The sequence below is a fragment of the Furipterus horrens genome, unplaced genomic scaffold (genome assembly GCF_987537825.1).
Source record: "Furipterus horrens unplaced genomic scaffold, mFurHor1.1.pri manual_scaffold_3, whole genome shotgun sequence".
In the NCBI taxonomy this organism is placed as follows: Eukaryota; Metazoa; Chordata; class Mammalia; order Chiroptera; family Furipteridae; genus Furipterus; species Furipterus horrens.
This window is the reverse complement of record NW_028327173.1, coordinates 189,242,843-189,258,406: the sequence shown is the minus strand read 5'-3', so window position 1 is coordinate 189,258,406 and position 15,564 is coordinate 189,242,843. Positions and strand designations below refer to the sequence as shown.

General features: G+C 41.1%; 1 protein-coding gene across 1 annotated transcript in view; it reads left to right on the top strand.

The window, feature by feature from the left end:
- The window catches only part of ZFYVE1 (zinc finger FYVE-type containing 1), a 47,197-nt gene that overhangs the window by 1,280 nt on the left and 30,353 nt on the right, over positions 1 to 15,564 (top strand). Inside the window, exon 2 of the mRNA XM_090271094.1 lies at positions 238 to 1,172. Within this exon, the coding sequence (XP_090127220.1) occupies positions 660 to 1,172 (513 nt within the window). The 5' untranslated portion in view covers positions 238 to 659. The remainder of the gene's footprint in view (positions 1 to 237; positions 1,173 to 15,564) is intronic.

The following is a 15,564-nucleotide window of genomic DNA, read 5'->3' as shown; positions in this document are numbered from 1 at the left end:
TTCAGTCTGGGAAGTAAAGCAGCAAAGTCTCTGAAGTTGGGCCCAGAGAGGTGGTGGTTATTTCAAAAGGACCCTTGACCCTGATTTTGAGAAGAAATTGCTAGGATCAGAATGAGCCAGTGTAAATTTTACAAGCAAGAATGACAAGTTTTGGTGTGGTATTTAATCATAATCTTGTTTTTCAAGGTGCACTTTGGTTTTTAGGTGAGTGATATCCTTTTCCTTCCTCTGTTCTAGGTATCCCCTGAAATACTGACTTGAGGTTGGATTATATTGAAAAGCTCCTGACCACTCTTTCATTACCTGAACCTTGTGCCTGAGGCCCAGCGCATGAGTCCACCTCACTGAACCCATCAGATCTCCCTCTGATAGCCATAAAAGACCTTTCCAAGTTAATTTTGACCACATATTTGTCTGCACTTTATGGAGGATGAAATCATCAAACCAAATCAACATTGCTGCTGATACAGGAGTTTTGGAGGCAGAAAATAAAAAAATCAAACATCTGTGATCGTGTGAAGAATTCTAATGGGACACCAAGTTGTGTGTTTGTGTGTGTGTGTTTAAGGTGTTCAGAAAGAACCCTGTGGTGTTTTCTGTGCAGTCTTCAGACTCAAAGCCTTTGTATTCACTCCTGGGGAAAGCCCAGTGACTGTTTTATGGTGAGTGATTTTCTTACCAACCTGAGTATGAGTGCTCAGACTTCCCCAGCACAGAAGGGCCTGAATCCGGGGCTGATGTGCCAGGAAAGTTACGCCTGCAGCGGGACTGACGAAGCTGTCTTTGAGTGTGATGAGTGCTGCAGTCTGCAGTGTCTCCGCTGCGAGGAGGAGCTCCATCGGCAGGAGCGCCTGAGAAACCATGAGCGAATAAGACTCAAACCTGGCCACATCCCTTACTGCGACCCCTGCAAGGGCCCCAATGGGCATTCACCAGGTGTTAGGCAGAGGGCAGCCATCAGGTGCCAGACCTGTAAAATCAACTTGTGCCTGGAGTGCCAGAAGAGGACTCATTCTGGCGGTAACAAAAGGAGACACCCTGTTACTGTGTACCATGTCACTAAGGTCCAGGAGTTACTGGAAGAAGAAGAGGTGGATGACGAGACCAAGAGGAAGAAGATGACTGAGAAGGTTGTGAGTTTCCTCCTAGTAGATGAAAATGAAGAAATTCAGGTAAGCACTTGGGGATTCATGTGGTAGTGGGGCAAGATCTGTTGTTAGAAGGTAGCTCTCAAAGGGACAGCCCAGGAGGAGCCCACATTTTCATCATTAAAAAGCAAGACCCCTGAAAGCTTAAATTGCAAGGAGTCAGATTTAGTTACCAGCTGTGTGGCCTTGGGCTGAATTTCTTTACCTCTCTGAACCTTTGTTTTCTCATCTATAAATTGGGAACATTGACGACTTCATTGGGTTGTTGAGATGAGGAAATGACACAGTGTTGATATAGCCTGTTGCATCATAAGTGTTCAGTATGTGGTAGCTGATATTATTAGAAAGAACCGATTTAGAACAGTTTTTTGAATGAGAGCACTTTGGCAAGTTGTGAATAAATGTGAGTGATGAGGGACTGTACGTGTGCAGGGAAAGAAACACTTGACAGTTGAGTCCCATGGGAGTGGTAGGCAGTTAAGTTATAAACCTGCTGTCTTGATTTTGAGAGGCAGGTCTTTAAAAAGTGGCATTCGATAAGGATAGTATTCTTTTCAAATGACTCTTCTTATTTTCATGTATAGGCTTCTGATCAGTAAAAGCCAGTGAGGGCACCTGGGACTACAGGAGGCCTAGAGAATGTTTGGTTTGATTCCAAGCTTGGGAGAGGGTGGTGTGTGACGGTTAGGGGTGGGTGGAGAAGGGGTAGTATAATGTGTACACTTTCCAGAGAAGGTAGTATAAGGTCTATGCTTTCGAGTGAAGACTGCTTGAATTCGTATCCTGGCTGCAACACTTATGGGCTACATAACCATTGGCAAGTTATTTAAGCCCTGTGCCTCAGTTTCACTTCTACTTCACAGTTAGTAGTTGAGGATTCAAAGAGATTAGGAATGGGGAGGACTTATCCCCAGGGCCCAGCACATAGTGTCCACTGCCAGTCTGTTGATTTTGTATCAGTATTTGTGGTGCGTGGACTCAATATTTTTATCAGTGATGACTCCTCAGTCTCTAGATTGCAGGATTACCTAAATTAACTGTTTGAAAAACTTCGCCATTACCCACTAAGTATTTTTCTTTTTTTAAGAAAAAATTTAAATTATTATTTATTGATTTTAGAGAGAAAGAGCGACATCGATTTGTTGTCCAACTTATTTATGCATTGATTGATTGATTCTTGTATGTGCCCTAACCAGGATCAAACCTCCAACCTTGGCATATCAGGATGATGCTATCCAACAGAGCTACCTGGCCAGGGACTCACTAAGTAGTTTTCATTTCTGTATTTTTCTTTCTTGGATAAGCTTATGGAAATGAATTACATCATGATTCCTATATACAGTAGTTCCCCCTTCTCCACAGAGTATACATGCCAAAACTTCCAGTGGATGCCTGAAACTACAGATAGTACTGGACCCTATATATACTGTTTTTTTTTTCCTATGATAAACTTTAATTTATAAATCAGGCACAATAAAAGATTAATAACTAGTAATAAAGTAGAACAATTACTACAATATACTATAAAAAGAGTTATATGACTGTGGTCTCTCTCAAAATATCTTATTGTACTGTAGGTACAGTGTGGACACCCTGGACAAAGGAATGGTTCATGTCCCAGGTGGGATGGAGTGGGATGGTGAGAGATTTAATCACACTACCCAGAACAGTGCACAATTCAAAACTTATGAATTGTTTATTTCTGGAACTTACTTTCTTTCTTCCTTCCTTTCTTTTTTTTAAGGTTTTATTTATTTATTTTTAGAGAGAGGGAAAGGGAGCGAGACAGAGGGAGAGAAGCATCATTGTGTGAGAGCTTGGTTGCCTCTCGCATGCTCCTAACTAGGGACCTGGCCTGCAACCCAGGCATGTGCCCTGACTGGGAATCAGACCGGCAATCTTTTGGTTCACAGGCTGGTGCTTAATCCACTGAGCCACACCTGCCAGGGGTGGAATTTTCTATTTAATATTTTTGGACCACAGTTGATGGTGAGTAACTAAAACTGGAAAGCAAAACTGTGGGTAAAGTGGAACTACTGTACTTCCATTGTCAGCTAAAAACTTTGCTAACACAGACTTTTCTTTATTGGCTGGAAGGAACTTTAGAGTTATGGAAGAGTGACGCAGATCCCATTCTGCCTCTTGTTAGCAGTAATGCCTTCATTATGAATTATGCTCTAATTGGGTGAGAGTGTGGACTAAATATTTTATAAATGGAGCACTTGGTTTTGGATGATTGCTCTTGGTTCTGCCACCAATTCTCTTCAGTGCCAGTCTTTGAAAGTCATATTTCAGATAGCTGTCACTTTTATAGAGTGAGAGGAAAATTTGGGACAAACCAGTAATCATGGATATTGTGTTGGCGCTGAAAAGGATACTTAAAAAAAAATTATTTGTTTGTTTATTTGTTTATTTATTTATTTTTAGAGAGAGGGGAAAGGAGAAAGAGAGGGAGAGAAACGTCACTGTGTGGTTGCCTCTCATTCACACCCCCAACTGGGGACCTGACGTGCAACCCAGGCATATGCCTGACCGGGAATCGAGCCCACGACCCTTTGGTTTGTAAGCCAGCACTCAATCCACTGAGCCATACCAGCCAGGGATGTGTGTTAGTTTCTTATTGCTTTAAGTAAGTCAAAAGTCCTAAAAATGGGTCAATAGGGCTGTGTTTCTTCTAGAGGGAAGAATTTGTTTCCTTGCCTTTTCCAGCTTCCAGAGGCCTCCTGCATTCTTTGGTTTGTGGCCCTAATGGGGCCCAACTTCAAAGCCAGCGGTGTAACACCTTCTAATGCCTCTCTCCATCTCTCTTCTTATATTTTCACATTGCCTCTGTGTCTGCGGCCCTCCTGCCTCCCTATTTTAAGGATCTTTGTGATTACCCTGGGGTCACATGGATAATCCAGCATAATTTCCTCACCTCAAGGTCCTTAATTCAATCACATTTCCAAAGTCTCTTTGCCACGTAAAGTGACGGATTTACAGGTTTTAGGGATTAGGATGCAGACATCTTTAGTGGGAATGGGCAATTTCAGTTTATCACATGCTATGAATGAAGTAAGTTGTGTGTCATAATCAGTTGGAGCTGCTATAACAGAATACCATATATTGGGTGGTTTATAAACAACAGAAGTTTATTTCTCACAGTTCTAGAGACTGGGAAGTTCAAGATTATGGCACTATCAGATTTAGTGTCTGATGAAAGCCTCGTTCATAGAGAGCTGTCTTCTCCTTATCCTCACATGGCAGAAGGGAGCTCTGGGGTTTCTTTTATAAGGAACCCATATAATCCCACTCATAAGAGCTCTACCCTAGTGACCTAATCACCTCTAAAGGCCCCGCCTGCTAATACCATCACATTGGGATTTAGATTTCAACATACGAATTTTGGAGGGGATACAAACATTCCATCTACAGCATTGTATTTTATAGATGAGGATACTGAAGCACAGAGAGATGGAGTAACTTGCCAAGATCAAATTACAGTAAATGGCAGAGGATTTGAACACAGATATCTGGCCCCAAGAGCCTTGCTTTGTGCCCTGACCAGTGTGGCTCAGTTGGTTGGACGTTGTCCCTCAAACCCAGAGGTTGCTGATTTGATTCCTGGTCAGGGCACATGCCTGGGTTGCAGGTTCATTCCTTGGTCAGAGTATGTGTGAAAGGCAACTGATCAATGTTTCTCTCCCTCTCTTTCTCCCTCCCTTCCCTTCTCTCAAAATAAATAAATAATAAATCTTAAAAAGGAAATAAGATCCTTGCGTTGTGACATTCCTGCTATCTCTGATGAAGTCATTTAAACTTTTTGATTAAGCTTCAGATGGTCAAGAGCATCATCAGGTCACCAGTTCCTTGTGACTGCTGGGAGAATCAAATGAAACATAGCCCTGTCTAAATGTAAGACTGTTGTCATTGAGTAACTCCTTCCTCATAGCAATAAAGATTCTATGAATTAGGCCCCAACTTCGTTTTCCTTTTCTTGTTCCTAAGCATTTGTGGGTTTTAATCATTTTCAGTTTAGTACATAAGGATTATTATAGTAGCTTGTAATCTGTTAATGTTATGTGTGATTTCCTCAAATTCTATGCCGTAGCATCTCCTAAGATTTGTTGCTTGTGATTCAGGTATTCAGTTTCTTTTGGAAAACCTAAAAGACAAAAAGTTCCCTTTTAGAGGAGAAAATTTTATCATTACCTTGTTTCATTTGAGTGTGTACTAGAATGATACATTTGAGGAGAGACAAACTTTTGGTCTCAGAAGCGGAAACTCATTTGTGGCCTGCTAGCCACAGTCATTTAATAATTCGTCACATTTATTGACCATATGTTATGTGCCAGGTATTTCTGGGTTCCACGAATACATGGTTAATAAGATTTGGTCCATGCCATCATAGAACTTGCCATTTAAGTGAGGAAAGCACAGTTCACACATGTGAAACACGTAAAAAGATGGTTTAGACATGGTATGTATGATTAAAGAAGAGTGATTTGGAAGGATGGTCAGGAAAGGTTTTATTGCAGAGGTGACTTTTAAGTCAAGACCCGATGGTTAATATTGCGTGGGCAAATAGACCCCGAGGGGAATGGGAGCAAAAAGAAGGTGGGGCAGCATGTTTGAGTACGTCAGTGTGGCTGGGGTGAGTTGTAGAGAGCAGTAAGGAAAGAGGTTCAGAGGTAAGCCTGTGCCAGATCACATGGGGCCTTGTAGAACATAGCAATAAGTATAGATTGCAAGAGTAATGGGAAGCACCGGTCTGCTTTATGCTAGAAAGTCACATGATCTGATAGAACTTTTTAAGTCAAGGTGGCTCTTGACTATGGTGGAATGGGGTGAAGACTAGATGGAGTATAGTGAAGACTAGATTGTGGTGATTACAGGGGGGCAAGAATGAAAGCAAGTGAAACCACTTAGGATGCTATTGCAGCAGGTGAGGTGAGAGGTGGCTTAGATTCGATGTTACTGACATGAGATGGAAAACCATGATGAATGTGGAACAAAGTTTGGATGTGAAATGAATGCTGCTGATACACTGGGTGGTGGGGTGAGGGAATGAGAGAACTCAGTGGTGACTCCTAGGCATTTGGTTTGTGCAAATAACACCTGCTTAATACCCCTGATTTTATTGAATGGGTAAGACTAAAAGTGTTTAAGGACTTAACTTGCTCAGGAAGAGCTAAGTTAGTCTCATTTGGTGTTATCTAACAGTGATTCTCAAACTGGAGTGATTTTGCTTCCTTTGGAGGAAGGCATTGGCAACGTTTAGAGACGTCTTTGGTTGTCATAGATGTTGGGGTGGAGGAAGATGTGCTACTGGCCAGTGGGTAGAGGCCAGGGTGCTGCTAAGTATCTTACAATGAATAGGGCAGCTCCCCACAAAAAGAATTGTCTAGTACAAAATATCAGTAGTGCTGAGATTGATTGAGAAACTCATCTAACATAACAGATAAAGGTTTGGTCCAATATGAGACCTGGATTCTAGTGAAGTGGAAAATATATCAGGAACAAAATATTTAATCAATACACCAGTTTTTTATTTTCCTCCCTCTTTGGTTCTGCTCACTTCTAAGAAGTAATCTAGGTGAAATCACTATTTTCTTTTCTTTCTTTTTTAAAAATTATTTGTTTGTTTGTTTATTTTTTAGAGAGAGGGGAAAGGAGAAAGAGAGGGAGAGAAACATCACTGTGTGGTTGCCACTCACTTGCGCCCCCAACGGGAGACCTGACATGCAACCTATTCATGTGCCCTGACTGGGAATCAAACCAGTGACACTTGGCTTGCAGGCCGACGCTCAATCCACTGAGCCACAGCAGCCAGGGCTCTCCTATTTTCTTTTTTTACTTTTAATTTTCTTAACAAGGTTACTTTATTTTTATTTTGTTATTTTCATTATTTTATTTTATTTATCTGTTTTTAGAGAGGGGGAAAAGAGAAAGAGAGGGAGAGAAACATCAATGTGCGGTTGCCTCTCACGCGCCCCCAACTGGGGACCTGGCCTGCAACCTAGTCATGTGCCCTGACTGGGAAGGGCTCTACTATTTTCTTTTGGCATATTTTGTATCCTCTAGTGAAATGGTTAGACTTTTGGGGTTGTATTCATTGATTTAGGCCTCAGTGGAACTGTACTAGGAAAACCAAAGGTCTTAGGGATCCATTTTTTACAGCCCAGAATAAGTAGATGATCCACCAGTGCTATCCATAATCTTTTGAAGTTAGAGACAACACCCTTAGCAAATAATTCAAAGGTTAGAAGAATAAATTTCTAATAATTAGTGTTCTTAGGGTAGCAAGAACATAGTATTTTCTAATCTGTTGGGTCCTGTGAGGAATTCAAGTTTTTCTTGCCCTCATGCCGAATGTGCAGGGTGCTAAGGAAGCCAGTGAGGCCTGAGTGGTCAATGAGAGGCTAAGAAAATGTCCACTGGGGCAGGCCCTCCTTGACTCAGAAATTGACAGCCTTGGGCCCTCTGAATTGGAGGGTCAAGCGCAGCTTCTGTGTCCTTCCCTCAGCAAAGGCAGTGGTGGACCTCATCTCACTGAGACCGTTCCTTTAAGAAGACCCATCACGTTGCTTGGCTGCTTCACTTGTTTACAGTCCCAGAATAGTGTAGCTCAAAATACTGGGACTTGGCTTTTTTTTTTTTTTTTTAATTGGCTAAAAGAGACATTATTTTAATGGGATCCAGGAATGGAAAACAGCAGAGGATGTTTTCAGACTGCATGGGAATCCTGAATCACAAACTGGCTGTGCTGGTGCTCCTGTCGTAGACCCATCTGCTGGTGACCGCTTGGCCCTCTCCCCTGCTTCCTGGTCTAGGGTACTTGTTCCAGGCTCTCTGTTGCAGGCAGGTTGGCAGAAAACCCTTAATTTTGGTCAATAGGTCATGAGTCAGGGGGGATCATAATCTTCTCAATTGCAGAACTTCCCCATTTTTCTCTTTAAATGGCCAAATTCTTATAATGTAAGGACTAATTTTGGTGTTGTGGTTGGTTAGTCCTTTGATAAGTTCTGATCAGAACATAAGTATATTTACTGTTTGTTCTTAGGTGCCATATTTTAAAAAGTAACCAGAAGCCATAGATCTGCTTAGGAGCTGTCTGTCAAAATAATATGCAATAATTGAAGGGGTAGCATAGGCTCCCTCCACTACTGCTCCCTTTTACTTCTGAAAACCCAAGTAAAAGCCCCTTTGTTCGGTAGGAATGGTGGTGGGGAGGGCATTGTATGGGGTTACTGGGAAACGCAGGGTTGAGGATGACTCAGACAGGCTGAAAAAATGAAAGAGCTCCTATTGTGTGCCTTCAGTGTCTGCTCTGCATCTTCTGAACTTTCTCAGCCCTGGGCTGTTATAACAGGCTCCTGGCATTTAACCTGGAAGGCTGTTTTGTTTAGTGCAGGATTGTTTAAAATTTGACCCATATAAGCCATCAAAATCACTGTGAGTCAGCTTTTCAGGGAACCTATTTTAACTATTTCAAGTTACCTCCAGTTTGTGTTATTCTATTTTTTTCTGGTCTGTCACTTCCTTAAAATGATAGACATTTCTGGAATTGGGCTTATGTTTAGCTTTCAAGTCAGGGTTAACATCACAGGAAGATTCCTTCCTAAGTTGACCTTACATGTTCCCCTGTGGATGCATCTCCTTTGACTTGATCCTGGAGGTTGTGTAGCACAGATGGGCTTCTGACGACTGGCTCAGCTCTTCTGAGGAGACTTGCTTGCTTGGGAGGAGCTCACAGGAGATCATTTCTATCTGGGGTTAGAACTGCTAAATGTATTGAGAACATTTGATTGGTGATGGGAAATCAGAGGAAAGCTAATGAATAAGGTCCTGAGGAAGGGAAGGAAAGCAGAATTGTAGAAAGTTCCAGGCAGGAATTGGAAAGATCTATGGAAAAGGACACAGAGGGACTTTTGGAGGCAGGAAAGGGTGGATGCTTCCCTGGAGGATGTTTTGTTCATTTTGCCTCTCTTTCCAGTGACTTTTGGCCAGCAATTAAGAGGCTCTGTTTACACTGTTTGTGTGGTTGTCTTGGTAGTGCCTGGTGTTCTTGGGCAGAAGAGTACGTATACCAGTAGTACGTAAGCACTTGACTTCTGGCTTGACTTCACTAGAGGATGATTCTAATTTCTAATAGCTTCTGGAAATCTTTTCCCCCTTCCTTCTACGTGTGACTGGATTGTTGCTGCCTTTCCCAGGGAATTTTGAGTCTAGAGGGTGCAATGCTTGCAAAGAACTGACAGAGCCTGGTTCTGACATGTAGTCACAGACATGCCAGGTTCAAGTTAGAGCAATTCAGTCATAGAGTATTCTAGAAATTCCTATACTTTCCAGTCTAGTTGCTTCTGCCTGTTGAATATGCCATCTATATGACTAAATTGTTTTCCATAATCTCTCATAACCTTTTTCAAAGAGCCCAATGCAATTTACATGTATCAGTCAACAACAGTCATAAACATTTATTGAGTGTCACTATGTGCCTTATTAGTTTGAGTAATCTCTCTGAAAAATCTACCACTTTTTTTAGTTTCTGTCTAGAACTAAATATAAATGATTTTAGGCTTATGAACTCTTTTGGATTGTTCATGACATTCCTTTTCCTTTCATTACCACAGAAAATCGAGTTTGCTATTTTTTTTTTTTTTTTTTTAAGAATTGACCTAAAAAGATTTTGGTGTTAAAGTGCAGCCTTCCTTTGCCACCAGACTTACAAAAGCAACCCCTGTCCCCACCTTGTAGTCCTAATCTCTTCTCTGGATTTTTCTTTACACTGCTTATCACCATTTGACATGACATAACGTGTACTTAAAAAAAAAAAAAAAATCCTCACCCAAGGATATTTTTATTGATTTTGAGAGAGAAAGAAAGAGAGAAAGACATGGATCAATTTCCTCCCATATGCACCCTGATCAGGGAGTGAACCCACAACCTAGATATGTACCCTGGCTGGGAATCAAACTCCCAACCTTTTGGTGCATGGGACAACCCTTCAACCAACTGAACCACCTGGCCAGGGTTGATATTACATATACCTTTAAAAATCAACTCTTGACTTCTGGCCAAGATGGAGGCATAGTTAGACATGCCTCGCCACCCTTCACAACAATAAGAAGAAATACAACTACCTTAAAGCTAAAACAACCAGAACTGCCAGAAAACTGAACTGCATGGTAGTCCAACAAACAAAGATATAAAGAAGCACTACTCACCCAGACGGGTAGGAAGGATGGAGATGGGGCAAAAAGGACGTGGTGTGGTGGCAGTGATGGTGGCAGCAAGGCAGTGGCTATGGCCGGCCAGCAGAAAGAGCAGCCACACATTATAAAAGTCGGGAGGGACACCTGCACCAGACCAGACCATGCAGCTCATGGCTCCGGCACTGGGGAAAATAAAGCCTCATTGCTTCTGACTGTGAAAACCAGTGGGTATTGGGGCGGAGGAAGAAACTGCTGGTCTTTCAGCAAAGTCCATTTGTTTAGAGGCCCCCACTGTTCTAGAATGTCCACAAATCTACCAACTCTGCAAATGATGGCCAGGACAACAGCTAGAGGGGTGCCAGTCCCATACGGGAAGTGGGAGAAGTGCCTAAAAAAAAAAGCGAGTGCAGAGCAAGCACCATTGTTCCCTCTCAGACCCCTCCCCCACATACAGCACCTCAACATGGTAAAATGGGTCACCCGCACTGATGAATGCCTAAGGCTTCTCCCCTTACAATGTAACAGATGCAACAGCTGACACAGTCAAACACAGGAAACTCTCAAGTTGAGGAGACAGAGAAGTATGGCCCCAAAGAGGGAATAGATCAAGGTTCCAGTGGGAGAACTAAGTGATCTGGAGATAGCCAACCTAACAGACACAGAGTTCAAAACACTTGTGATAACAATTCTCACAAACTTGACAGACAAGATTAAGTACGACAAATACATATGGGAAGAAGTGAAGGCTATGCTAAGTGAAACGAAGGAAAATCCACATGAAACCAATGGTGAAGGAAAGGAAGCTGAGGTTCAGATCAACAATTTGGAACATAAGGAAGAAATAAACAGTTCACCAGTACAGTATGAAGAAACAAGAATTGAAAAAAATGAAGAGAGGCTTAGGAACCTCTGGGACAATTTTAAACATGCCAACATCCAAATCATAAGGGTGACAGAAGTAGAAGAGGAAGAAAAAGAAGTTGAAAACTTATGTGAAAAAATAATGAAGGCAAACTTACCTAATCTGATGAAGGAAATAGACATACAAGTCCAGGAAGCACAGAGAGTCCCAAACAAGCCTGACCCAAAGAGGACCACACCAAGATACATCATAATTAAAATGCTAAAGATTCAAGATAAAGAGAGAATCTTAAAAGCAGCAAGAGAAAAGCAGAGCGTTACCTACAAAGGGGTTCCTATAAGACCTTCAGCTGATTTGTCAAAAGAAACTGCAGGCAAAAAAGGACTGGCAAGATGTATTCAAAGTGATGAAAAGCAAGAACCTGCAAACAAGATTAGTCTATCCAGCAAAGCTATCATTTAGGATGAAAGGACAGATAAAGTGCTTCCCAGACAAGATGAATCAGCAAGCCATTATTATATGAAATGTTAAAGGGACTTATTTAAGAAAAAGAAGATAAAAATTTTGAACAGTAAAATGACAACAGACTCACAACTATTAACAATAGAATCTAAAAAAATAAAAATGAAAAGAGACTAAGCAAACAAGCACAATAGGAACAGAATCATAGGTATGGGGATCATTTAGAGCGTTATCAGCTGGGAGGAGGAAGAGGGAGTAATGGTGCAAGGATTAATTGTTAGGAACAAAATAGACAGGGGGATGTTAAGAATAAGTATAGGAAAGGGTAATGCCAAAGAACTTATATGCACAACCCATGGACATGAACTAAGTGGGGTGGGACTGCTGGAGGAGAGGTGGGTACTGAGCGGAGGGGAGCAAAGGGAAAAATATCGGGACAACTGTAACAGCATAATCAATAAAATATACTTAAATAAAAATAAAATCTTTTGTGGTATAATTTGTAAATAATATAATGTACATACTGTAAGTGTACAGTCCTATGAATTTTGGCAAGTGTATGTCCACATGTGTAACCACCGCCAACACAGTCAAGATGGAGGACATTTCTATCCCCCAAAATCTTCCCTTGTGCCTCTATGAAGTCAGTCCCAGGGAATCTCTGATCTGTTCTCTCTAACTATAGATTTGAATTTCTTGGAGTTTCATGTAAATAGAATTATGCAGTACTGTTTTGTGACTGGCTTTTTCCCCTCACCGTAATGTTTTTGAGGGTCATTCGTGTTGTTGCATATCTTAGTTAATTTTTTGTTGTTGCTGAGTAGTATTTCATTGTATGGACATAGGAAATTTGTTCATCCATTCATGTGTTGACAGACATTTTGTATACCATATTTTAATTGTTTGACTGTTGTCTTTCTTTTCCCCATTAGAATGTAAGCTCCATGAGGTAGTGGTTTTTTTTTATTGAGGTGTAATTCACATAACCATTTTTAAAGTGAATGATTCAGTGATATTTATTCATAATGTTGTGTAAATATCACTACATCTGTCTAATTCTAAAACATTTCATCACCCCAAAAGAAAAGTCTGTACCCGTTAAGGAGACCATCCCAGAGGGCAGTGATCTTTTTGTCTTTTTATTTATTTATTTGTTTGTTTGTTTTTAGAGAGAGGGGAAGGGAGGGAGAAAGAGAGGGAGAGAAACCTTGATGTGCTAGGGACCTGGTCCATGACCCAGGCATGTGCCCTGACTGGGAATCAAACTGGTGATCTTTTGGTTTGTAGGCCGGCGCTCAGTCAGTCCACTGAGCCACACCAGCTAGGGCTGGTCTTTTAAATTATATCTTTTATTATTTTTCCAATTATAAAAATAATATAGTCTCAGCATGTTAAAATGCTGAATATACAGAACTACAGAAAGGTAGTTAATTTTACAATAAAAAGAAAAACCCACTAGTATCTCAGTCTTTTTTAATGTTGCATTTACTTTTTTTTTAAACAGCTTTATTGAGATATAGATCACATATCATACAATTCACCCATTTAAAGCGTATAATTTAATGGTTTTTAGTATATTCACAGATGTATACAATCATTACTGCAGTCAATTTTAGAACATTTCCATTGGGTAGTGATTTTTGCCTCTTCTGATCGTCAGCATCCAGACAGTGTTTGGCACATAGTAAGTATTCACATATTTGTTGAATGATTGAAATGCATAATGAGAATAAACCAATGTCATCATTAATTCAACAAACATTTAATGAGTGCCTACTGTGTGCTGACAACTGAGCAAGATACAAAGTGGCAGTAAGACCCGGAGTTTGCCCTGAAGGAGAGGACAGTCTAGTGGTAATAGAAGACAATGCATGGAAATAAGGTGGATAATATCAGAGCAGCATAGAGAGAATATTATGGCAATTCAGAGGAGGGTGATATTGCTGGCAGCGTTACTATTGTTAATTGACTTTAAGTAGTTATATGCTATATTGTTACTTAACCAGGGCTCCACCCTCTCACTCCATATTGAATGGAAGCCAGACCCCTCTTAGTCTCCGGCTTAGACACCAGAGGTCTCCATATAAGACTGTGTCATCTACCAAGATCTTGAACATGAACTGTGAGAAGAGCACTTTAGTGAGTCTCTGGTGTGGTAATAATTCTTGGAATCATATCACATCATTCTTTTGAAGACTGAATGCTTTCTTATGCATAATGTATATATTATGCAATCTTATAACCATTCCCCCCCCTAAATTGAAAAGATATACACCCATTTGAGGGAGGGAGTGGTAAACGTTGAGTAGCTTCTTTGTCCCATTACACCTAATTCTTTAAGGAGGCATTTATTGGACATCTTCCCTCAGGAATGAATTTCTGTGCTGGCTGCGCTGACTGTGGCCTCGGTGCAAAGCAGGACAACTACGGCAATAATGTCTGTCAGCACTTCGCCAGCATTTACTGCATGCCTCCTTTGTGCTCAGTGCTCGGTGTGCATCAGCCCATCCAATCCTCACAGCAAGCCTAGACTGTGTTGTTATCCTCAGTTTACAAGTGAGAAAACTGAGGTTCAGATAAGTTAAATGGCTTCTTTAAGGTTATTCTAAAGTCATTGAGTGGCAGAGGCTGGCTGCGTGAACACTTAACAGTAGCACTACACTATTCCCTCTCACGGAGACTATAGCATCTACATTCTATGCTGTGTTTGCTCATTTATTTTAACAAATATGTGTTGATTTCTTCTTATGTCAAGCTCTGTGCTAGGGCTGCAGTGGTGAACAATCCAGCATGGGATACATTCTAGCTGGGAAGCTCAGAACCAGGCTGATGTTAATAGAGATGGTGCTTTGAGAATGAAGACTTTGAGAAAGAGAAGGGTTGAGTAAATTACCCCTGGTGTATTCTGGGTAGAGGTGACTTGAACCTAGCTCCCTTGTCTCCTGTCTAGCCTGGTGCTTTTACTGTTAAGTCTCAGAGCCTTTATCAGACCTTATGTCTGTTTTTATAGGTAGCCAAATATAGGTATGTCATGCCACTTAAAAGGGAAGCTGGATCTCCCATCTGTAAGCTCCTTGGAAGAGTCCTTTGAGGATGGTGTGGGTGTTGAGGATGACGCAGTGTTCCGGTCTGTCCTCAGAATTCAGCTTTGCCTTGGAAAGCTTTTTATTCAGCTATAAATGGAGAGCTGAACTCAGTGAGTTGGGTGAGGTCAAAGAGACTGATCGTGAAGCAAAAAGGCTCTTTTTTAAGAGTTCATTGTGTGGATCACCTCCATATAGAAACCTTCTGTCCTGCTGAAGTAGGAGGGGAGCGTCAGGCAGTGTCTGTGAGGCCATGTGTCAGAAGCACTGTGGGTAGTTCTAAGACATGGGAGGGGGAATTCCTGACCTCTTGAGTAGTGGAACACTTTGGGGACACTGGGATGGAAGAAAGTGATCTTTGCCCTAACTGAATGTGCTCAATGTGTTCATGAAGCCAACCTCATGAATTCAGTGGTCTTATGAAAACACTTGATTGAGAAACAATTGTGTTTTTACATGAAACTATTGATAGGATACATACATGGATAAACACAAAGATATACACTTTTATAAGGATAGAATGAAAGTAATTTTTCTGAACTCGCTAAGTTGGAGAAACAGATTTATAAGAACTTTCTGGCAGTAAGGAATTTGCTGTTGGAATGGAACTGCCTTATCGTTTCGGCTTTAAAATTAGAGTGGCCACTGATATGTTTAACATTGTTTAAGTGAAGTCCTGTTTGAAAATTAGGCCATGGAGTTAAATTATTGCCTGGAGTTCTTCTCTTTTTTATTTTGTTTTACTTATTTATTTTTAGAGAGAAGAGAAGGGAGGGAGAAAGAGAGGGAGAGAAATATCAATGTATGAGAGAAAC